Source organism: Cupressus sempervirens, chromosome 10 (assembly GCF_028749045.1).
Source record: "Cupressus sempervirens isolate cs-2001-9-10 chromosome 10, ASM2874904v1, whole genome shotgun sequence".
In the NCBI taxonomy this organism is placed as follows: domain Eukaryota; kingdom Viridiplantae; phylum Streptophyta; class Pinopsida; order Cupressales; family Cupressaceae; genus Cupressus; species Cupressus sempervirens.
Window position 1 is genome coordinate 977,650,284 of NC_143127.1, and position 15,486 is coordinate 977,665,769.

Consider the following 15,486-nt stretch of genomic DNA (forward strand, 5'->3'; position numbering starts at 1 on the left):
AAAGTTGTATGACAGACCTAAGAAGGATTGGCTGGAGATTTTTGGCTTTCTTGTGGGTGGAAGACTTCAAGGGTATGCTATCAAAAAGTGAGAGTTTTGCTTTCCTATGTGCAGGATTCGTGGTGATTGTGTCAACTTAAGGATAGACTAGTGATCCTATGGCATGACACGAGATTGACCACTTGTGGATCCCAACCTTTAGCTCAAAGTGATGAGGGATACAAGTGACAAAGCTGGATTACCCTAGACAATGCTCTGTCAAAGGGATAACCTTGGTGAGATTGGTTGATTGGTAGGATTGATTGGATAGAAAAATCTAGCAAAGTGACAACAACTCTTTAAAGGCTTGGGTGATTTTGGATTGGGTTGCTAGCTGGTTGGGGGGATGATTTGGATGGACTTTGGATTTGGGATTGTTCTAAGGCAAAGAACTAGATAGATTCGGTTGCATCGGGGGAGCTTGGATAATTTTTTGATAAGGTAGTGACTACGCTAAGTATGCCTTGAGTTGGGAGATTTCTGCTTTTCTGGGATTTCGACCAAAATTGGCAAACATTCATTCAAAAGCTATGAACAAACAAGTAGACAAAAGTTTTCAGCAAGCACGTCAAACACACCAACATCCTAGGAAGCTTTCTACAAGGATGAAATTTGGTTTAGCTAGGGAGTCCTCGATATACGCAAGGTACGTGAGGCCCAAATCTGTTTGTAAAAGACTGACAGAGCACCAGATTGTGATTTTTGTATTGAAAACAATATTACTTATCTAATGTTGCATAGTTACCAGCACATACTATAGCGTGTATTTTCTACATAGGCAAGTGCATAGAACCTGAATCGATAGTGTACGAAAGATATGATTGATTTATAAAGAACCATATAGAAATAGAGTATTAAGAAAGCAGTTCCTATTGCATGATTGCTATAGCTCATTAAAATTGCAATGAAGGGTTGCACAGTGAACTGGAGATAGTTTATTGATTGTTGATGACGTCAAAAAGTGCGCATGCACAGAAGTCACACATGCGTAAGTTTTTGTATAACTGTGAGTCGACAACACTAATTAAATGTGTATTTCATTTAATTAACATATGATAATGAAGTATGAAGTTGACTCGAGGATTTATGATTGAGCATGGTATAAAGGAAAGATGTTTCTATGTTTTACAAACATGAAGAAGTGAAGAAGACTTGCAAATTATTAAGTAGCAAAGTGATACAAAAGCAGAATGATCTACCTATGCATATAAGTGACCTTAAGGGTTATTGTTACTAAGTTCAAAATTCCAGATCTGATTGCATGGTCTGAAGGTAAAGGAGTCCAATGTACTAGACAAAGGAAGAAGTGAAATCTTGTTACACATCTATTATTTTGAAAGGAATAGTACCAAAGTCACTTGGACAGTGGGTTCGTTGATTTGATCCTGAAGCTGTTTGGACAGTGGGTTCAGCTGCCTTCCAGAATTCTTAATAGGGTGATGAAGGGCCACACCACCCTACCAACTCATAACCAAGAATATAACAATATGGAGACAAAGAGAGAGAAAATGCTTCCCAAGCAATTTTATTATACTTGAAAATCCAATAGTAATTACAATAACATTTCTACAAGATCTCTCAAGATCCAATCCAAACCCAAGCTAGTCCAGATCCACACTCTGATAGAAATCTCCAAGATCTCAACTTTGTGCTCGCAAGCCACCAAGCAACCTTCTTGTTTCTAAACCGCAGCCACTAGCTCTTCTCACAAACTCGCAACTCCACCATAACCCTACTGTAAACTACCTCACATTCAGCGCTCTATCCACAAACTCAGGAAAACTCGCTCCTTGCTTCATCCTTCTCTCCAAGCTTCTATTAAGAAGAGATCACACCTTGAAGCTTTCACACCTTCTAGCTTTCACACCTTGAAGCTTTACCTTCCCAAGCTTTCACACCTTCTAGCTTCTACTTCTCAAGCTTGATTAGAAATGCTCATATGCCTTGCTTGAATAGGCACTTACCACCCAATGCATGACTTATCCACAACCTTCTAGAATTCCACCTACACAATATCCACAACCTTCTACAATTACAACTAAGCACCATCATGTGGCCCAATTAGAAAATTACATTTCCTTTATGGATCACAACAAATATTAAATGCAAGATTTAAGAAACTTTCCACAAGCTTCTAAGATGCCACCTACACACTTCGATAAATGGAATGACAACTATTTTTATTTTATTTTTTCTATTTATGCCACCTATGCACCTCGAAAATAGAAATTCCTCTTTTCTCCTTTTTCTTTTAAAAAATAAAATAAAAAATTTCTTCTATTTTCATCACTTTCTCTCTCCTCCACAATTTGTTTTCCTTAAATTTTCCCATGCAAGATGCTCCTACATCACAGGGTTGGAATCTCCTAACATGGATTCAAAGTCTCCTAACAGGGACTCCTATACTAAATGTTGTAATAGACTCCTAATAGGGTCCATCCTCTAACAAGGAACATTCATATTAGTACATCATTTTGTAAGCATCATTCCCACCAAGCTTTTCCCTTTGATCAAGGGTTTCCCTAGTCAACATATCTAGTGCAATTGTATATGAGCATCTATTTATGGTTATTGTTTACATTGGTTGATTGATCAAGATTGTTTAAAGAGAATAAATGTTTTAATTGTGACATAACTAATTCACCTCCCACCACTCTCCCCCCTCTTAGTTATATTAGTGGACTATTGTTTCTAACAAACCAATCACAACATAACCACACCATGAAATGTATTGTTGTTTGAAATGAAAAAGACCAAAATATATGCATACAATAGACTATAAACAATTTCCATTTCCATATCCATTATCATTTGTGTATGGATCAAAAAGTACAAGCCCATCCCTCCAAAGAGCATCGAGAGCTCCATCATGAAATGAATTGTCCATTTTAGAGACAAATCCCTCTCAATGATTCCTCGGCCTGTCCCTCTTTCCCTATTTATCTCAGTATTAATCTAAGTATTATTTAGTAGTAATATAATATCTTCAAGTTGTAAAAAGAACAAAGATATATTAATCTAATTATTCTTTAGTAGTAATATAATATCTTCAAGTTGTAAAAAGAACAAAGATGTATTAATCTAAGTATTATTCTAAGTATTAATCTAAGTATTATTTAGTATTAATATAATATCTTCCAATTGTAAAAAGAACAAAGATGTATAATCTAAGTATTATTTAGTTATAAGGCAAGAGTCTACAACACAACGATAAATTGTGAGCCTCTTATCTAAGAGGTCTTGGGTTCAAGTTCATTTGAGCTTAACTAATAATAATAATTAAACACAACAAATAATGATAATGAACCATGGCTTCAGCCTATTACCGATAAAAAAAAGTATTATCTAGTAATAATTCATTGGTACTAACAAATTCTCAATGATTTATTATATAGTCTTCATGTCTTGTTCAATTTATTATAATTTGGCCATGGTTGCATGTTTTGTATATAAGTAAAAACAATGTCAAAATTGCTACCATTCACTCTAGAGCCTTAGGCCTAGGTTATCAACATTTTCTCTCAAATCTACTTAGCTTTTGAATGGGTACATATGTATAAAGGATGGAATAATATCATACAAGTTTTGGGAAAACATAAGGTGTATGTAGAAGCCATAACATAAGAGATGAAATAGGGATGAGTGTGATAGAAATATAGTGAGGTGGGAATGGAATGAGACATAATTATAGATGATGATATTTAATTATAAGTAAGTAATGAAATGAAATATTTTCTTAATGTTGATGGTTCCAAGTAGATTAAGGGACCAAGTATCACTAACTTAATTCATCTTCAAAACCATTTCAACAATGATCTCCTACTATAGATCTTGACTAGGAAGTGAACAAATTTGCTACTCCTAACTTTCTCAAATGGCTCATACAAACTACCCAACTTTAAGTTGTTAGGGAAGTATTAATAGAACAAGCGATGAAATTAGAATCAACCATGGTTGAAGAAGAAGTAGTAAAAGTGGGGACAAAACCAATTAGGTTTGATTTAGGCTCAAGTTCAAATCTTGCAAGGTGTAGGGTATGTACCCTTAATCGGAGCATAGTTAAGTGTCTCCTATACGAAGCATGGGGAATTCCCACATTACTATAAGCCATACATAGATTCAAAAACATATCATTTGAAAAAATATCCATTTCTATTTAATGGACACTAACTATGTGGGAAATTATCAACTCAAAAAAATCCAAGGCCATCCGTCTTAAGAGCACCAAGGGCTTCACCATTTACAACTTACTCTATTTGTCTTCCTTTCCAACTCCCTATTTCAAAAACTACTCTTGAACAATGAATTAATAAACTAGTAACCTATCATTTAGACTTGAACTCAAAAACCAAACAATGTAGGATATGTACATGTTCTTTGTCATACGACTATATGTAATACAAGATAATTTTATATTACTATAAGTCATCTATAGACAAAAAAATATCTTGAACATATCAAAGCCTATAAAAAGAATCAAGTTCAATTTCTATTATCATTTAGTAGAAATAAATTTGATATAAAAAATCATTGACTTAAAAAGTTCAAGTCCATCTCTATGAAGAGCCTCGAGAGCCCAACCATAAAATGACTTGTTCTATATTGAAGCATTCTAAAAACAAAAGAGCTGCCACATAACAAAAACAATGATAAAACCAATCACAACATAACCACACCATGAAATGTATTTTTGTTTGAAAGAGAAAAGACCAAAAATATATGCATACAATAGACTATAAACAAATTCCATTTCTATATCCATATCATTTTTGTATGGCTCAAAAAGTACAAGCCCATCCCTCCAAAGAGCATCGGGAGCTCCATCATGAAATGAATTGTCCGTTTCGGAGACAAATCCCCCTCTCAGCGATTCGTCGGCCTGCCCCTCTTTCCCTATTTATCTCTCTTTTCTTGCCCTAAAAACCCCAAATTGATTGAGAATGGAGAGCTCAAAATGGAAAGGTTGCATCGAAGCCCCTGTTTCCGCTCCTCTGCAGATTGTGTGGGAAATCACAAGCGATTTCTATGCAATGAAAAAATGGCATCCTGGCCTGGATGACTGCGAAAGAGTAGAAGGCGCGCCGGAGAATGGCATCGGCTGCATTCGGTACGTTTCTTCTTCATCTCCAACCGGACTTCTTTGGGCCAAGGAAAAACTTACCGCCGTGGATTCTGTTCACCATTCTTATGATTACACCGTTATTGACACCAACATCGAGGGTTTTAAGGGTTATGAAGCAACTTTTCAAGTGATCGAGGGAGAAGAGGAGGGAAAATGTTTGGTGAAATGGAGTTTTCAGTTGGATCCGGTTATCGGCAAAGTTGAAGAGGAACTCGTGAATTATTGGAGCTCGCTCTTATCTGGTATTATCAAAACACTTCAAGACGCTATCTCCTCTTCTTAGACTTGTTGCAGATTTTACTTTTTTTATTCCCAAAATTGAATCTGTACGCCAGATTCTATTGACGTTGCCGGTTGTGTACAATTTAGGAGCGGATTGTTTGGTAAGCCAATTCGATAAGTTAGAGCTTCTGGATCTATTTCTTCCTAGTGTTTGGATTTTCCCAAGTGAACCCTCTTGCTTTTTTCAGAGTAGGAAAAATGTTGCAAGTCATATTTCAGATTATATATCATCAGTATTGGTGTAAGCAAATGGGTAATTCTTTATTATTTATTATTATTACTATTTGGTATTGTCCAAAGTGTGTTATTTTTTGGAAAAACAATCTGTGGGTAATGTGTGATAGTGGGAGGGGTGTTTAGGGTGGATATGTATAGTTATAATGCTATGTGTTTTTTATTAGTTAGAAATATTTTAAATTTCTTTCAGTGGATAGGTGTGATGTTTTATAAGACAAAAAATGATTGAATGAATCTTTTCAATCATGTGTACGAGACTAAATAGCTTGCAATACTTAAGGGCCAGCAAAATAGATAAATATGAAAAATTCACAATAGAAAAGTTCACCAATACAACATCTACTTAATTTCTTTTTTCTTTAATCAACAACTTTTGTTATCTTTTCTTCTTCAAACAGGGTACTCAAGGTGCTCATGTTTAGCATCTCAATGTAATCGAGCCAAATATTTTTGTAACCCATACACTTCATGGTTTGTTTATTGATATCAATGCATCTCTTCTTTGTTGTCACTATCCTTTCAATCTTCCAATTTTTGCTCTTCTAGCCCAAAGTTTTGCTAACAAATATCAATAGTCAATGAGTCCAGCAAGTGACATCGTCTGCCAACTCAACACTTAAGATTAATGAATTCTTAAGGTAGTACACTTTATGCTGATTTAAATGCAATGGTGCCAGGTTTAGTCCTTCGACCCAAGAAACTTGACTCAATAATGAAGTTTTAATGTGCCGCCTTGGCTAGTTCATTTGCTAATATTTTGCCTATATGATACACATGAGTAATCTTTGATTGATTCATTGAATTTTCCTATCAACTTGTGCATAGGTTTTAACCACATTTTAAACTTCTAGTCTGGAGTTATATTTAAGCTTGGATCACATTTACTATGATGAGTGGATCACATTTATTATGATGAGTTAAGATCCCTTCTACTTCCCATGTATCATTTTGACTTGGTGCACTATTGGACACGTATAATTTAGACATGTTTTTGGCCTATTGACATATTAGACTGTCAATTGTTTTAGTTATATATAATGATCTTATCATTATTGACTTGTCAATTTGTATATATTGAAAGTGGTCAATGATTTATAATTGAATATTTATTATACATGTTAGTTTTAATTTGTTGTTTAGGATGGATGTTGTTTGATTCATTGAAATTTTAGACATTTTGGTTTGCACCTTCTTGTAGTTGACATGGGGTTCCATGATTGGAGTAAAACATATTAAACTGTTAAGAAATGAGATTAAAATAAGAATTGTTTTTACAAGTAAAAAAGAAAGCAACAATAGAAGCAAAACATGGTGCTATCTATGAAGCAAAAATAGAAGCCATCTAGGTAGCAAAAAAATAGTAATAATAGATGCAATTTTAGAAGCAACAAAAGATGTAATAATAGAAGCTATATTAGAAACAAGAAAATGCACTATACTGAAAGCAAAAATGGAAGCAACACAAGAAGTAAAATCATAATTGTAAACAAGAGCAAAATTGAAAGCATCAAGAGCAAAATCAAAAGAAACAAATGACATATAAATAGGTAGTAAAGTGGAAGCAATACGAGAAACAAAATGGTGCTATAATGGAAGCAAAATTAGAATCAACAAAAGAAGTAAAACTAGAAGCAAGCATAAAGCAAAACTAGAAGCAAAAAAGGGTGTTATAATGGAAGACAATGAGAAGCCAACGTAGAAGCAAAATTAGAAAGAACATGGGAAGCCAAAGAAGAAACGAAACTAGAAGCAAAATGAGAAGTTAAAGTAGGAGCAAAATGAGAAGTCAACATAGAAGCAAAACTAGAAGCAAAATGGGAAGTCAGTGCAAAAGAAAAACTAAAAGAAAAATATGAAGCGATAGCAAAAAAACAAAAGCAAAAGAAAAATGGGAAGCAAAAGTAGAAGCTAAATGGGAAGCCAAAATAGAAGCAAACTGGGAAGCTAAAGCAAAAGAAAAACATAAACAAAAAGGGAAGCCAAAGCAGAAGAAAAACAAAAGCAAAAATTAAAAACAAAATGGGAAGCCAAACCATAAGAGATGAAGGATGTTCTAATATAAGAAAAATTGGAAGCATAACAAGAAGCACAATTGGAAGCAAAACTAGAATTAGTGTTCCACAAACTTTTGCTTAGCTACGGATATTATCAATAATCTTTAAACTTGCATAGATGATTAAAATGAAAAGAAAACATAAGCATAGCACAATGCAACTCATAACACCATTAATAGTTAACTAGGGAAACCTTGGCCAAGGAAAAACCCTGGTGGGGATGGTACACACAAAATGATCCACTAATTAAAAGTATCATGTGAAAGATATTGACCTTATTAGGAGTCTATTACATCTATATAGTATATTTGTCCTTATTAGAGAACTAGGCCTTGTTAGAAGTCTTGACCCTATTAGGAGTTGTCATTAAAATACAAAAGTATGGAATGAACCCACTGCTCAAATATGCATATGCAACTATACAATGCTATCGATGGAGATAGATGCAAAAACATTTTTATAGTGGTTACATCTTCAATATTTGATCTGTCTTCATAGTTCCTTCTTCAAGACTGTACATACAACTTCTCTGTTATGCTTTATCATCAAATTCTCATCTATATCAGTTACATAAAGTGCACATGTAAGCATTATATCATTTTAATACAATGCCACACTACGCTAAATCTTATAAATAATCTTTTTCCATGTGCAGGTTAACATCTAGGACATCATCCCAACATTGTTAAGTAATTGTCAAAAATGTCATTATACTAATAACTACTTTGTTCTGCCTTGTTAACCAGTTACTGGTAAATCCTTAATACAAAACTTCATATCTCATTTAGTGGTCTTAGACATATGTCATGTGATATCCATACTATCTTACTTTAAGTGTGTAAAACCTCACGTGCCTCTAGTAAAGCTTGCCAAATAAAATAAGTATTCTAAAGCTTGTTTTCTTGATATGTACTTAGTCAATTTTCTAAGCATGTGCACCCAAACTTCACCAAAAAAATTCCCATCTTGAAATAGATTATATGTTTCCATAAATGACAACCCTAATACATTACCTTAGCCAAATTGCCAACAGTAAGAAAAGCTTTAATTTTGTAGATGTGTTTGTTTAAATACAAGGTGTCTACTTCACCCATGATAATTCTACTTATGATTATATGTGAGTTCCCTTCTACATGCAATTTCCTAATACCAATATATTTTTCCATTAATATTTCATTGACCTCAACCATGCATTCAACTTAATTATTGGTTCCATTAGTGAGTTTCTTTTCCCCAATTAAAAAAATGCTTCCCATTTCATCTCTAGCTACATGTCCTGCCCGGAATGGACTAAGGTTACCGTTGGATGCCCCATCAAAATTTATCTATTAGGTTGGGAGGTTTCCAAACCTCATTCATTGAATCATCCTCTTGAGGTTTAACCTTCACCAACCCATGAACGAGCCATAAATTTCACATTTTAAAATTTACATAAAAATTGTATTTCAATCTAACTTTTTCATAAACAATAATTAGTTAATAAAATAATAAAAAATATTATTATTATTTATATTTGAAACTAAAATTGAAAATTTATATTTAATAACTTGTACTAGATTTTGTATTTTTTATTCTATAAACAATTTAAAATTATTTATTTTAAATTAAATTTTATATTTCAATGTCAAAATGTAAAATAAATGTATTAGATTTTACATTAAAACAACAAATCTATTCTCATAAAATTTAGTTTGCAACAATATTAAAAAAGTCCTCTCCTCTATTTTTATGTACAAGTGAAACAAAGCCAAATATTTTAAGTTGTAAAATCTAATTATGTATTTGATTTTCCTTATAGTAAATGAAGGGTCATCATGTTGAACAAGCTTGATTAAATTCAACTTTATCAAGACTTTCTATTTTCAATTAATTAAGTGTACACCATGCAAATTGAATTTAACAAGTGCTTTTGTTGAGCTAGAGTCCATGCCTTTTGAGAAAAGTGGGGGTCGAGTGTGACATTATAAAAGGAATTGATTGTTAACCCATCATTTCATTAGAGACATGTGCCAATTCCATAAAAATATGCATCTACCATAAGAAAAAAAATGGTACCATTTGAGGGTAACCACAAATTTATTTTAAACAATCCACTTTAATGGTCTTTGAAGCATGTTGTCATATATAGTGGGGTGAATCAGTTGTGCACTTTAAATTACATAAATCAACTTTATCATATCTGAAACATATAACAAAAAGATACAACAACCACATGATGATAACCATGCAAAGTGACACAAGATATGTTAACTAGGGAAACCCTTGATCAGAGGGAAAATCCTACTGGGAATGATGCCCACAAGATGATGAATTGATATAAAATGTTCCTTGTAAAAGGATGTGACCCTGTTAGGAATCAATTCAATACAATCAATATATACAATTCTCATTAGGAAACTTTGAATCATTGTCAAGAGATTCCAACCTTGTTAGGAGTTGATAAGAAGTCAACTGAACCCACTATCCAAATTGCTTTAGAAATGTTCTCACTAAACAATTCAGGATAGCATTTCCAAGAAATGATTTGACTAAAATAATAACTTATCTTGCTAATACAGTTCCTTTGGAGTCCTCAATACCATCCTTTGTTTCGATCTCATCAAACTTGCATCTGAAGCTCACATGCAATAATGATTATATATTAAAACACTTATGACACACAATCACACTTGCAACAAAGGAAGACATCTTTCCTTTATACCAAGTGCTAAAACAATTAATTGAATTAGCCTTGAGGCTTTCCTAATGTATAATGAGTAATATAAGACCATCATAAGATGTTCAAATCAAGTTCCACTTGCTACAATACTTATTAGATCAAATCCTTAATACAATCAACATCTAAGGAATAACCTGCACATTATCCTTCACAAGTCTTCATAGAATGAAAACCAGACTCTTCCATCTCAAACATAGCATCATGAACATGTCTTTAAGAAAATAAAACCTTGCTGAACAAGCTTTAACCTCCCCAAAAACATACAACTCGATCTCCCACAAATACACTATTAACCTCGCTAAATACAATTTTGTATCCACGAACTGTGTTGAACAAAGTTGTCTCTCCAACATTTCTAGTACTATCCAGAAAGTTGATATGTTGACATCAATGAAAAACCAAGTCATGAATGCAAGACATAAGCATTGAATCATCTCCTAAAGTATACCAAAAATCTCTTAGACATTCATGCTAACAATCTCCCCCTTTGGCATTGATGACAACATATGATGAAAAACATCAAAGTACAAAAAATACCAAGTATATTTCTTCCTCATCTACTTACTCAACCATACAATAATCTACATCAATCTGCAACAACAATACTCTCTCCCATTCATGCTAGTCTCCTATAGATGAATAAGGTATTACATGTATTACTCTCCAAAAATAATAATTGAATACAAAAGGTATTTTCATGTTTATCTCTCCCCCATTGACATCAATGACAAATGTATCATTATCTCAATTCTTAAAGTTCAATCATCTCCAATACAATCTTAAAAAGATCACCAAGTGTCAAAAGACATTATTAAACAATAATCAAGTGTTCTCCATAAACCTACCCAAAATGACTACTCCCCTAAAGGAAGCATCACCAAAATATAGTTTAGATGTAAGAGTAAGCTTTGAAGATACTAGACTGATGTAATCTTGCATCTACTACTCTGAAGAAGGTTGCAGCATAACCCCAAGCATGCATCTCAAGTACTCAAAGGTGTCCTTAGCCAAAGGTTGTGTAAATATGCCTTTTATCTTCTTTTTTTGTGCTAACATGCTCCAAACCAATATCTTTCTTTGCTACCTTCTCTATCAAGAAATGATACTTTATTGCAATGTGTTTAGTTTTTGAATGTAACACTAAGTTCTTTGACATATTAATTGTACTTGTGTTTTCATAGTGAATGATAATAGGTTCTAAAAATTCAATACCAATATCTTGTAATATCTGCATTATCCAAATAATCTGATTACAGTTGTTTGCTATTGCAACATACTTTGTTTCTATTGTAGATTGTGATATGCTCATTTCTTACTTATCCATGAAACCAATCTTCCTTCAAAAAAGATTTTTTCACCACTTGTACTTTTCTGTCACCCAAATTTTCTACCCAATCTACATCAGTATATGTACATAAGGTAAAGTCATGTGATTTGTGATACCATAAGCCATAATATGATGTACCATTCAAATATTTGAATATCCTCTTTACTACTACTAAAGGTATCTCTTTAAGACTTTCTGGGAATATATATATATATATAGTCTTGTATGAGTCAAACACTACAATTCTCCTATCATAGATCTGTATCTTATTTGTACTACACTGGGAGACTCATCCTTACTTGATAGTTTGTATCATGTAACCATAGGTGTCCCAACTGGTTTACAATTCTCCAAACCAAACTTTGTCTACAAATCCTTAAGATATTTAGTCTATGATATTAAAATGTCATCCTTATTTTGGGTTATTTGCAATCCCAAAAAATACTTTATTTCACCAATCATACTAATCTCTAGTTCATTCTGTATTTCTTCTAAAAAAATCTTACTAGCTTCATCATTTCCTCCAAAAATAATATCATCAACAAATACTACAATGATTAGTAAACCATCTTCATTCTTCCTCAAGTACACATTATTGTTTGCATTCCCTTTCTTAAATCCCAAATTCTATAAATGCTTATCCAATCTTGCATACCAAGCTCTACACACTTACTTCAATCCATCCAATGCTTTCTTCAATCCACAAACTATGCCTTTATCTTCTTTTAGGGAAAAATCATCAGGTTGTTCAATGTAAACTTCTTCCTCAAGTTCTCTGTTAAGAAAAGCTAACTTAACATCCATCTGATAAACCTTAAAATTCTTATTAGTTGCATATGCCAAAAACATTTTCACTACTTCAAGTCTAGCAACAGGGGAAAAAGTCTCCTCAAAATTATTTCCTTCTTTTTGTAAATAACCTTTGCATACTAACTTCACTTTGTTCATTACCACTTATCCTTGCTCATTCATTTTGTTTATGAATACCCACTTTGTTCCAATAACATTCTTGTCTTTAGGTCTAGGGACTAATTCTCATATCTTGTTCTTTTCTATCTTCTCAAGTTCCTCTTTCATACTCTTTATCCAAGATTCATCTTTACAAGCTTCATCTATAGTTTTAGGTTCAACTTGAGGTATCAACCATAACTCTTCACTTACCTTATTGTTCATTACCACTTATCCTTGCTCATTCATTTTGTTTATGAATGCCCACTTTGTTCTAATAACATTCTTGTCTTTAGGTCTAAGGTCTAATTCTCATATCTTGTTCTTTTCTATCTTCTCAAGTTCCTCTTTCATACTCTTTATCCAAGATTCATCTTTACAAGCTTCATCTGTAGTTCTAGGTTCAACTTGAGGTATCAACCATAACTCTTCAGTTCACTTAATTTGAGGTATAACTCTTCCACCATACTCTCTTTGTGGAGTAATCTTTCATACTTCCATTGAAACCCTAGTGCAAAGTGCCTCACAATTGGCGACCTGTCTACATGTTGAGCCCAAACCATAATCTCGATGCAATTGCCTTACATTTGTTGATCTATTTACACACTAAGGAACTCCTGCTGTGATACCACTTGATGAAGGTTTCTCCCCTTAATACCACAAATACATAATAGAAACAAAGAAACAACAACAATTGGCAAGAACAAAATATGGGCTTCTTATTATTGCCACAAATGTGGAATTACAGAATTTTGAAATACAATATGCAAATCCACATGGCACCTTCCTTACAATAATTTGCAACATAGAGTTATGAACTATAACCCAAAGATATCCCAAATAATGTATGGGCATTCCTTAAATAGGCATTTTTACATCATCCAAGAAGTTTCTAGACATTAAACCCCAACCCTTGAGATCAACTAACTCTAAAATTACATATAGAGTCAATTTGATACACCTTTGACACTTATTTTGAAATTTTTGGTTGGCCCAACTTTGAAAGGCCATAACTTTCGAACCATTTCTTTGATTGGCTATTATAGCCACTTTTCAAAATCCTCAGCTTTTGATCTACAAGGATTAACTCATGCAAGCTCCAATTGACCCCATTTCAAAGCCCATTCAAGAACCCTAAGGTCTTCGACAATGAGCCTAAAGTTTTGATACAAAAATTGCACACCAAAAATCCACAATAAATCCACAAATACTCATGATATGACACTAAGCCTCAACTAGTAGACTAATATATCCAAGATGAACATCCACCTCTGAAATTAGAACATTTTGAGTTTGTATGACTGACTTACTAAGTGCCAAGCCACCAAAAACAACAACTCTGCATCAAGACAACACTTATTCAAGAAACAAAAAGGAAATATTTTTGGGTGATGCAAGATTTCTCTTAGACCTAGGATGCTCCTGCATCAGCATACATCATTAGGGCAAAATATTGACTTAAAAAACCCAAGTCCATGCTTCCCAAAAGCATCAATGACTTTGCCATGAAGTTCTAAAGAAAATTCTTTGTATATTTGTGAAGGCCATGAATGTGTAATGGGCATACATATCATGGGAAGAATATTGACTTGGAAATAAAATCCTAGCATCAAGGGGTCGACTATGAGTACCAAGGAAATTTTTATCTGTAAGTTCAAAGACTATGTATGTGTGGTGAATCAATAAACTAGTTATATTGTATCTTATTTATGCTCTAGTTAAAAACACACAAAATACAAGATATGTGCATTGTTTGTAGTATAGCTAAATGTCTCCTATATAAAATACGTATTGATCACATTTTAGTAAAAACCATTTGTAAACCCAAAAAAATATATTTTATAATCCATTTAGTTAAATGAACATAACCTATATCATGCGGGAAGATTATTTAACTTATTTATGACATAATTAATTGCACACTTATATATAAACCATTTGTAAATCCAAACTTTTGACTTATTTATAACACAATTAAGTCACATATTATTAAGCCCGTAGGATTACTTCTAGTCACATGGCGAGTGAATTTGCAGAGTGATCTTGTATCCACTAACCCTTTTTTGTGGATATGTATCTTTAATAATTAATTAATAGAGAAGGTCTATTCATTAAAAAAATGGGCCCGAATTTCTTTACTCTCTCTATAGAAAATTGCTATGTTAATTCTGATCAAAGCGACTTCAATAATTTTAATGTCATTCCAATCTAAATTTACTAGGTGGGAGTTTTAGGGAGGTCTAGTTTTGAGATCTATGGAGAGAGAGAACGATTATAAGAATGATGGTGGAGAGAATAATGGGAAATTTTCAAGGGAAGAATAAATGTGCTGAATAAAATGGATTATATCTATGGCTGAGTTTGTAAGAGAAGTGGAGACATCCATTTGGATAGAGAGAAGAAGTTGATCAACCTGCATTTGATTGAAGAAAGGATGAATGGAAGCCTTAACACCAAGTAGTTGATAATAGCTTCTAATGTATTTAGTAATGACTTACAAATTATTTTCCATTTAAAAATTGTTCCACTTGGAGATTCCATTGATGATTCTGCCAAGGATCATGCTTTAGTTGTGGCTTCTCAATTTGTTACCATTTGAAAAATATTTCCAGCAAGAGATTCGGTCTATGATTCTCTTAATATTGTTTTTAGATTTTACCAAATACTTACCATCGCATAAATTTCATGAGGTACAGTGGGAAGCCAACATGTAATATTAACCCAAGCTCAAAAGAGACTTGTCCATCTACAATCTCAC

At 33.1% G+C, this 15,486-nt stretch overlaps 1 protein-coding gene across 1 annotated transcript; it reads left to right on the forward strand.

The window, feature by feature from the left end:
• The first annotated feature begins 4,826 nt into the window (after nucleotides 1–4,826).
• On the forward strand, nucleotides 4,827–5,693 carry LOC149537239 (lachrymatory-factor synthase-like). Its single transcript, XM_089807461.1, has one exon. It carries the CDS (start codon nucleotides 4,980–4,982, stop codon nucleotides 5,442–5,444), a length of 465 nt encoding a protein of 154 aa, XP_089663587.1. The 5' UTR covers nucleotides 4,827–4,979; the 3' UTR covers nucleotides 5,445–5,693.
• The last annotated feature ends 9,793 nt before the right edge of the window (nucleotides 5,694–15,486 follow it).

Excerpts from the sequence above, each read along its gene's own strand:
- LOC149537239 (XM_089807461.1), top strand. The coding sequence starts at position 4,980 with ATGGAGAGCTCAAAATGGAAAGGTTGCATCGAAGCCCCTGTTTCCGCT.